Source organism: Oncorhynchus tshawytscha, linkage group LG16 (assembly GCF_018296145.1).
Source record: "Oncorhynchus tshawytscha isolate Ot180627B linkage group LG16, Otsh_v2.0, whole genome shotgun sequence".
NCBI lineage: Eukaryota > Metazoa > Chordata > Actinopteri > Salmoniformes > Salmonidae > Oncorhynchus > Oncorhynchus tshawytscha.
The window spans coordinates 76,485,955-76,496,385 of NC_056444.1; the positions used below are offsets into that span (position 1 = coordinate 76,485,955).

General features: G+C 40.0%; 1 protein-coding gene across 2 annotated transcripts in view; it reads right to left on the bottom strand.

Moving 5' to 3' along the window:
• Positions 1–8,613, bottom strand: part of LOC112216368 (histone lysine demethylase PHF8) — a 28,993-nt gene extending 20,380 nt beyond the window's left edge. The window contains exons 1-5 of one of the 2 annotated variants that reach the window (XM_024376319.2): positions 8,102–8,613; positions 6,926–7,277; positions 6,738–6,823; positions 6,319–6,448; positions 3,986–4,146 (exon numbers count right to left, since the gene is read on the bottom strand). In XM_024376319.2, coding sequence (XP_024232087.2) covers positions 3,986–4,146; positions 6,319–6,448; positions 6,738–6,823; positions 6,926–7,023 — 475 coding nt within the window. In that variant the 5' untranslated portion in view covers positions 7,024–7,277; positions 8,102–8,613. Of the gene's footprint in view, positions 1–3,985; positions 4,147–6,318; positions 6,458–6,737; positions 6,824–6,925; positions 7,278–8,101 lie in introns of both variants that reach the window. The other variant, XM_024376318.2, reaches the window with a different exon arrangement.
• Between the last annotated feature and the right edge of the window lie 1,818 nt (positions 8,614–10,431).

Sequence of the window (10,431 nt, forward strand, 5' to 3'; positions counted from 1 at the left end):
ATTTGGCTCCATCCATCTTCCCATCAATTTTAACCATCTTCCCTGTCCCTGCTGAAGAAAAGCAGGCCCAAACCATGATGCTGCCACCACCATGTTTGACAGTGGGGATGGTGTGTTCAGGGTGATGAGCTGTGTTGCTTTTACGCCAAACATAACATTTTGCATTGTTGCCAAAAAGTTAAATTTTGGTTTCATCTGACCAGAGCACCTTCTTCCACATGTTTGGTGTGTCTCCCAGGTGGCTTGTGGCAAACTTTAAACAACACTTTTTATGGATATCTTTAAGAAATGGCTTTCTTCTTGCCACTCTTCCATAAAGGCCAGATTTGTGCAATATACGACTGATTGTTGTCCTATGGACAGAGTCTCCCACCTCAGCTGTAGATCTCTGCAGTTCATCCAGAGTGATCATGGGCCTCTTGGCTGCGTCTCTGATCAGTCTTCTCCTTGTATGAGCTGAAAGTTTAGAGGGACGGCCAGGTCTTGGTAGATTTGCAATGGTCTGATACTCCTTCCATTTCAATATTATCGCTTGCACAGTGCTCCTTGGGATGTTTAAAGCTTAGGAAATCTTTTTGTATCCAAATCCGGCTTTAAACTTCTTCACAACAGTATCTCGGACCTGCCTGGTGTGTTCCTTGTTCTTCATGATGCTCTCTGCGCTTTTAACGGACCTCTGAGACTATCACAGTGCAGGTGCATTTATACGGAGACTTGATTACACACAGGTGGATTGTATTTATCATCATTAGTCATTTAGGTCAACATTGGATCATTCAGAGATCCTCACTGAACTTCTGGAGAGAATTTGCTGCACTGAAAGTAAAGGGTCTGAATAATTTTGCACGCCCAATTTTTCAGTTTTTGATTTGTTAAAAAAGTTTGAAATATCCAATAAATGTCGTTCCACTTCATGATTGTGTCCCACTTGTTGATTCTTCACAAAAAAAATACAGTTTTATATCTTTATGTTTGAAGCCTGAAATGTGGCAAAAGGTCGCAAAGTTCAAGGGGGCCGAATACTTTCGGAAGGCACTGTATATACGCAGCGCGTGAGTTTCTAGTTTGGGGAAGAATTTTCACCATAAAAATGCACCTTTCTAATAAAATCATTATATGCATAATGGCATTTGCGGTCACTTTTGAGAATGGAGTTATCCCGCTAATGGAACATTCACACTTACTGCCATGTGCGCATTGCTGCGCTTACAATGTGAAGAAATAGCCTATTAGTTTATCAACACTAGGTTACATACTCTGATAACCTACACTGAGTACCAGCTAAAACATTCTGGTCTGTTGTGTTAGCCTCATTGCTTAAAAAAGTTTGTTTGATGGAAGTGGTTGCATTGATTTGGGATCTATCACATCCCACAACTGTTCCAGACCATATCTGGAATATTTATTTCTCGCACAGAATAGGTTGACTTTTGTACTTTGGGGGATAGTAGATTGACATAGGCTAGTGCTTTGCTGTTCGTTAGGCCTACTCCTCTTGTTGGCTCACGAAAAGTATTAGTGGACAGTTGTTCCAATATGCGCCTCGGAATGGGATGCGTGCAGTTGCGTCCCTGATGTGTCCGTCTTCACTTGTAGCCTGTGAGGAAAGACCCAATCACGTGACGGAGAGACATTTGGGGCGGCAGGGTAGCCTAGTGGCTAGTGTTGGTCTATTAGGAAGGTTGCAAGTTCAAACCCCCGAGCTGACAAGGTATAAATCTGCCGTTCTGCCCCTGAACAGGCAGTTAACCCACTGTTCCAAGGCCGTCATTGAAAATAAGAATAACCTCTTGAAGCTAGGGGGCACTATTATGCCCGTCCTCCATTTAAAGGGATATCAACCAGATTCCTTTTTCTGTGGCTTCCCTAAGGTGTCAACATAGTTTCAGGCTTTTATTTTGAAAAATGAGCGTGAAGGATCACATTGCGTAAGTGGAGAGGTGGGGGCTCTCAGAGTGAGATGGCCGCTTCACTCAATTGCGCACCATTGTTCCTCCCGCTGTTATGGAAAAAGCTACACACTCGGTTGATATATTATCGAATATATATTTTAAAAACTACCCGACGAATGATTATAAAAAAAAGTTTGCCATGATTCTGTGGACATTATGAAGATTATTATTTCCGTCTGCGTTGTCATGACCGCTCTTTCCTGTGGATTTCTGAACATACGACAAACAAACATTGGTATTTTGGGTATAAAAATAATCTTTATGGAACATTTGCTGTGTAACTGAGAGTCTCGTGAGTGAAAACATTCGAAGATCAAAAGGTAAACGGTTAATTTGATTGCTTTTCGTGACCAAACTTCCTGATGCTAAGTGTACATAATGCTATGCTAGGCTATCGATAAACTTACAAACGCTTGGATTGCTTTCGCTGTAAAGCATAATTTCAAAATCTGAGACGACAGGGTGATTAACAAAAGGCTAAGCTGTGTTTCAAAATATTGCACTTGTGATTTCATGAATATGAATATTTTCTAGTAATATTATTTGACTGTTGCGCTATGCTATTCAGCGGTTGCAGACAAAAATTATCCCGCTACAGGGATTGGTAGCGTCAAGAAGTTTTTAACTGACTTGCCTAGTTTAATAAAGGTACAATTTAAAAGATAAAAATACAATTTGAGTGAGGTGCTCTGGAGCATGCAGCTGGGAGAAGGGAATTATAATTACTATATTTAGCCCAGGGCACAATGGCCACTGGCCACAAAAGGCATGGGTTAGGGGGCATTACAGCCACACAAGGGGGATGCCGCTGGGAAATTCAAGGAATTATCAAATACTTGTCAAATTGTGAATGAGAGACTGATGAAGTATGTACAGCCTGTGCAAAAAACAGCAGAGCTCATGCGACTTTTTCAAATCATCATTAGAGTTGCATTATGCAGCCTTAGAAAGTATTAAACATCTAAATATTAAGCCCAACATTTGTGTCACAACTAAAGTTACATAAATAACCGCTCAACACAGATTAGTGTGCACTCAGAATTTGTTTGGAGAAAATATCCTTTCTATTTTATTCAGCTATGTTCAATTGTATTCTTCATACTATAACATAGAAAATAATGCCATGGAATTCTAAGCAAATCTTGTCTGCTAAATGAACTAGTGTTGCCCACAGCCATAGACAGATCAGGGCCTAACATAAGGACAACGCATAGTATGCTATTCTTTTCTTCTGAAATAGACTACATTTTCTTCATATCATGTTTCTTTAGACCGGTCTAAAATAAATAATGGCTTTAACGTGATGTGTAGGCTATATAACATGGATGTATTAGACTTTTTAAAAATGTAGATGTTCCAAAGGTCTGCATCAGTAGCTTGTAGGCTTTGCGTGGAAGCAAGGAGAAGCTAAATATGTTTACGTTAATTAACGGTCAACTACCGTGAGACCTACAGTTATTTTCTTGACAATCACCAGCTAAAGAAATCTAATGACTGCCACAGCCCTAACCATGATCATATACAACTTCAACAAAAAAGTGTTGCGGGAGATAAGATATTAGGTTACTCTGATAACCTACACTAGGTCACATCTCCTATGGTAATGAAATGTCGTTGAGATGTGACTAGTGGAAGAGCAGGTGTACTGTGGGAGGTTTACATTGACATTTCAATCATTAAGCAGATGCTATTATCCAGGGTAACTTCTAGTCAGTGCATGGGTCGGCAGGTAGCCTAGTGGTAACCGAAAGGTTGCAAGATCGAATCCCCGAGTTGACAAGGTAAAAATCTGTCGTTCTGCCCCTGAACAAGGCAGTTAACCTACTGTTCCTAGGCAGTCATTAAAAATAAGAATTTGTTGTTAACCGACTTGCCTAGTTGAATAAATGTAAAATAAATCATGTATAAATGCAACTAAGGTACCATAGCAGAGAATATAACTCAGTGTTCTATTTAATTATGTGGGTAAAACCACCACATATCAAACTAAAGGCATGTAAAACCAAAAGGGCCCTAAAAACAGGGAGGATTACCAATATAGTGCTCTACGTCATTGACTCCGAAGTTCCCCGGGGGAAGGCTCATGCCCAAGCCGTCCCTCCTGAGGACCATCACGGGAACACTGAAGGAACGCTCCTCCAGGAACTCTACAGTCAGCTGGGCCCCCGACGGTTTCAACAGCACCTCGTCAGCACTGAACAAAACACAGATTGGGAGAGCGTGAGGGACATATAGAAATTGAATAACTAGAATAGACAAACACCACTAGTCAGAGTACCAATCTATTTAGCTAACATTCCACTCCTTGCCAGTGCAAAAAGAGACTGGCCTTTCTGGAATCTCAACATTTAATATGCACTGGATTTTACAGCAAAGTTGCTCATTGCTTGTTGTCAATAACATGAATATTTTCCATGACAACATGTGTTGCCTCAAATTGAATTAGTGTTTATAACAAAGTAAAAAACAAATATTTAGCTGTTAGATGGGCCAGTTGAAATGAGCAAGCTTAAAAATTAAAAAAAATAAGACGTTTTGTGGTTGGAATTGCGGTATGTATTTAGTTTGAGAATTTAGATGTGAGCAACCAGATAGCAATGTGTTCTGTGGAGAAAAAAAGTTCCAATATTTGCATAAATCGGTGTGATTGGAGGATAGCTGTGAGGGTTATCGAATCAGGATGAATTCCTCAGTTCTCCTCGAGCTCATTAATGATGGAATGTTCATATATGAAGATGACAAAGGCCAGTCTCTTTGGCACATGAGTACAGTGAGTGGATTAGCTAAAGAAACTGGTATTGCCACAACAAGCAATAACAAGCTAGCTAAATGTCCATGTGTTTCGATCTGTCCCCAAATTAATATAGCTGGTTAACAGTTGGTTTTGGTATTTTAACTTTTATATCATGAAGGCGTCTGGTGCAGATGGACAAAATCAACATGCGCACAATTTGACAGTAAACTCAATGTGGATGTCATGGTATTATGATGCAAAATTCTACCCACATCAAGTGTGTTTCTGTCTACGGAACATTGCCACGTTAAGACCTATGACGTCACAGCCTGAAGCTGAGCAACTCATCCATGCCTTCATCTCATCCCGTCTGGATTATCATAACGCCCTGTTTGTTGGCACATCTGCCAAGTGCCTAAGGCTACAATATGTCCAGAACTGTGCTGCACGTTTCCTACCCACACCTCCACTGGCTCCTCATATGCTCACGCGTTGACTTTAAAATTCTGGTTCACACCAACCAAGCTATCCACAACTCTGGACCCAAGTACCTGCCTGACCTCATCCTACCCTCCTGCCCCACACATTCTATGTCAATGTCATCAGATTGTTAAACAGCCACCAGTAGCACAGAGAAGCAGCTGCCTACCTACAGACATATCATTGGCCACTTTAATAAATGGAACACTAGTCACTTTAATAATGCCACTTCAAGAATGTTTACACATCTTACATTACTCATCTCATATGTATATAACGTATCCTTCACTATCTATTGCATCTTAGCCGCTCTGTCATTGCTCATCCATATATTTTACATTTATATATTCTTATCTCATTCCTTTACTAGATTGTGTAGTAGGTTTTGTAGTGGAATTGTTAGATATTACCTGTTAGATACTGCTGCACTGTCAGATCTAATAGCATAAGCATTTCACTACACTCACAATAACATCTGCTAACCATGTGTATGTGACCAATACAATTTGATATGGATGACAGGGCTTTCAGTTGTGTGACTCTTTGGCTGTGGAACACAATTCCAGTCACTATCAGGGCTGCAGAGTTTCTGGCATGGTTTAAGGCACAGTTAAAAACAGAGCTTTATAGAAAATGACTATTTTATTTGTTATTTTCTTCAGAGCCTCAGGTGTGAGAAAAGCACTTTACAAATGAAAAGTCTTATTATTATTACTTCAACAGAGGGAACCAGGGCAGAACTGTAGAGCTAGAAATAATTATCAGTGTCACTCCACAATGATACATTAACTGAATACAAAATGCAGATTTAAAAGGCCATATTCTGGACCACTCGGATAGAGTTGAGACACTATACTGTATGTCAAATAAAATTAATTAAAATATGATTGATCACATGCGCCAAATACAACAGGTGTAGACTTTACATTGAAATGTTTACTAACGAACCCATTCCCAACACTGCCGAGTTAAAAAGTAAGACAAATATATGTACCCAAGCAGAAGCTTTACGCTTGAATTCATTTAGGTGTCAGATTGGGTTCTTCCTCTGGGAGGGGGTGATTATAGGTAAATGTAAATAGTAGATATAAAGACAGTGTGGAAGAGAATGAACATGTACTGTATAGACATAATGTAATATGGTAGGTTTACCTTGGGAAGGTGCGGCTACGTAGCTCACTGACAAACTGTGGAGTGCCAGTCTTTACCGGTCGACCAGAAGTGTCTCTTCCTCCAGTGGCTCCAGCATCAGCCTGCTTGGTTCCTCCACGCCGCTTTCTCACTGCAGAACATAAAGGGGACAACAACAGATTGGGATTACAACCAGAACCACACTACTAAAGGCAGACCAGAAGGCCAAAGACACAGAGGAATTGGCATGTGTATTGGCATGTGCATTCCTGTAGAGCTGGGTTTACTAAACCTCTCCTTGAGTACCCCCAGCCATTCCACATATTAAAAGTATTCAGAACTAGCACACCAGATGCAATAGATTCAAACAGGTCTGAAATGCATGTAAAATATAACAAGACAGCCTGGAAATCAAATTGAAAGTGACAAGAGGGACTTACTGACAGAGGGCCCATGGGTGACCTGACAGTTGGGGCAGTGGTACAGGTCAATCTCTGCTGCTTTGTCTTCCTCCACTCCAACACAACTAAACAAACAACAATGTACACAATAAACAAAACCAATTTACTCAACTAGCCTACTGTAAAAAGTTGGAAATTAGTAAAGATGACACTGAAATATAACTTACCTTCCATGGAACCAGTCTTGACAGATGTCACACTCGATCATGAAGCGTGTGACATCATAGGGTAGGCGACACAGGCAGTATACTGGAACCGACGCCATACTGGGAGTGTATGGGAACTAGCACTGCTCTGTGTCTGACTGACAGTTGGCCCTAAATCTACTGAGAATGAGACAGCACTACACGTGATAGTCTAAATTGGAAATACGTTAGGGTTGCATTGAGTGCTTAATATATATAGTTAAAAAGGTGAGGGTACTGAAGCAGCACAGGGCAGTGCCAGTAACAGGTTAACGGTTGTCTCACTTCACTGGGACTAGGTGCCTGTCATACTGTACAGGCCATGGTCAGGAACCTGTTGAACGTGTAGAAAAGAGAGCACAAACGTATCTGTTAAAAACGTATACAGGGATTTGGGTGTAAGGTTAAGGGTAAGAAATATAGGCTAGTCTTACTAACAGAAAGTTTCTCGTTAGTTAGCTACTAACGTTATACTTGGCTTGCTAGCAGTGAGTCTTGACTAGCAAGCTAGTCCCCGATTAGCTAAATATAGCTAGCTAACAAGATGCATATTAAACAATATTGCTACAAAAGTTGGCTAAATAATAATAACATGGCGTATGGGGAGGGGTAGGCCTTGCAAACTGACAGCTTTCACAGCCAATAATGATGTTTGTCTGATTTTTAATTAAGATAAGTAACGTTAGCTTGCTAGTACTAGGTAGGAAAATAACATTAGCTAGCAGCTTAGCTACATAACGTTACGTAAAGATTGCACCCTGGCTAACAATAATGGCTTAAGTAACTTAGCTAGCTATGTAAACTAATGTTAGCTAACAAACGAAAAGTACAGTTAATTTAACGTTACCGATGGCTAGCAAGCTGGTAATAATTTGTATTGAATGACTAGCTATATATTAGTTAGTTGCAATTCAAGACAACACATTTCAGTATTTGGCTACTATAACTGCTGTTTATTCACTAACTTAGCTGCTAGCAGAAAAAGGCTAGCCACCGTTGGCTAACGTATGCAACGCGATAGCTAATCGGATAAATCTGTATTAATCTATATAGTTTAATATCTAGTATTTCATATTCGTTCATGACAACAACTAAACGTATTGGAGTAGCTGTATGTAAGTTGCACGTGCAGAAAATCGGTCCGAAATCATTTCTTACCGGGATTTGAATTGTCTGGTTGCTGCAGAGGCCGCCGGCCAAGCATTCGAAATCGGTAAAATCCGTACGAAAGGCCGAGGATCGATGAGGCCTTATTATGCAGCGATAAGTATTTTAAAAATTCCGTTAATGCATAGGTTTTTTTGCCACAAATTATGTCCAGGTGTGTAGTTTGTCACCAAATATATATTGCAGGGTTTGAATAGATTAAAATACAACTACATGAGCAATGTTACTATAAACAACTAAAACATAAAGACATTTGTGATGGAGCAACGGCATTTCAAATCACTCGCAAAGAGACTGTCTGCAGTTGAAATAACAATAACGTTGCGCTAGTAGCGGGCCTTCAAATGTAGGCAGAGAGGAAGAGGCGAAGCGAGCGGCATAACTGGTCCCGAAAACTGTCTACTCCAGCAGGTGGCGTTTTTTCGCTAGCTGGGCGATGCATTTTTGTATGGAGGTCAATGAGTGAGTCTTGAATTTGGTTAACAAAAAATGTAATGGCTTATTTGCTACGTGTGGCTTATTTAATTGAATATAAATTTCGTAATGATTAGGTTGTTATGAGTGTATCGATATAAGTAGGATATGTGATATCCCGGTAACTTTGAGAAAAAACACTTCATTTCGGAGTTGGTCCTGGTTGTCACTAGTTACCACAGCCACAAAATACAACCCCGCCTACTTCCACAATGTATCCTCTTAAAATGTGCTTTTAAATCTAACCTTAACCACACTGCTAACCTTATGGCTAACCCTAATCTTAAATTAAGACCAAAAAGCACATTTTTGTTTTCATGAATTCTTACGATATAGCCCATTTTGACTTTGTGCTTGTGGTAACTAGTGGACACCGTTGTGCCTGTTGTTCACACGCGTATCTGCCCTGTCATTGGCTGGAATAGTCCCACCTGATCTTACCTCCTCCCAAATGCCTTCCATTTTTGAAGACATTTATTTTCATTGTTGGAGCGGCCTCTACAGTATCTGTTCTATATAATGGATAATATGTGATGTAGGCCGACAAAATGAAACAATATTTACATTACAGGGAGGTAATCATTCAACTGTAATAACCCTAACAAGCAGCTATTACACCCTATCCACCTAGTTCTGTAATAAAATACATTATTTCAACCATTATTTCAAACAAGACTGGGGAAATTGAGGACAGGTGTGGGTCCAATAGAATAAGCAACAAAATGCCCATTAACAGTTTGATGTTTAACACCATTTATTTTGATTAGTTACAAAACATAAATAAAATCAACAATTAAATTAGTTAACATTTTACAGAGGCTAAATCACCAGTAACATACGTTTTATTTATATGTTTTTCTGTTTAAATATCTTTATAAATCATTGGTTCCGAATCTAGTGTAAGATCTGGACACTCAAATATGTGTCATATAGAAGATCCTAATGGCCTACAGATATTCTAGGCCTGCCCCTTGATAATGTTTTGTTGTTTGTCCAGTGAGTCAAGATGTGAAATGTAAGACAATATTACCATAGAGATAAAACAAGTTGAGATAACCCTATGAATATATCCACGCTGACAAAACCTCTCGTAATTGAAACATGATGTAGCTCTGTTTCAACACATAGTCTAAGATGAACATACAGTGAGGGAAAAAAGTATTTGTTCTCCTGCTGATTTTGTACGTTTGCCCACTGACAAAGAAATGATCAGTCTATAATTTTAATGGTAGGTTTATTTGAACAGTGAGAGACAGAATAACGACCAAAAAAATCCCGAAAAACACATCAAAAATGTTATAAATTGATTTGCATTTTAATGAGGGAAATAAGTATTTGACCCCTCTGCAAAAGATGACTTAGTACTTGGTGGCAAAACCTTTGTTGGCAATCACAGAGGTCAGACGTTTCTTGTAGTTGGCCACCAGGTTTGCACACATCTCAGGAGGGATTTTGTCCCACTCCTCTTTGCAGATCTTCTCCAAGTCATTAAGGTTTTGAGGCTGACGTTTGGCAACTCGAACCTTCAGCTTCCTCCACAGATTTTCTATGGGATTAAGGTCTGGAGACTGGCTAGGCCACTCCAGGACCTTAATGTGCTTCTTCTTGAGCCACTCCTTTGTTGCCTTGGCCGTGTGTTTTGGGTCATTGTCATGCTGGAATACCCATCCACGACCCATTTTCAATGCCCTGGCTGAGAGAAGGAGGTTCTCACCCAAGATTTGACGGGACATGGCCCCGTCCATCATCCCTTTGATGCGGTGAAGTTGTCCTGTCCCCTTAACAGAAAAACACCCCCAGAGCATAATGTTTCCACCTCCATGTTTGACGGTGGGGATGGTGTTCTT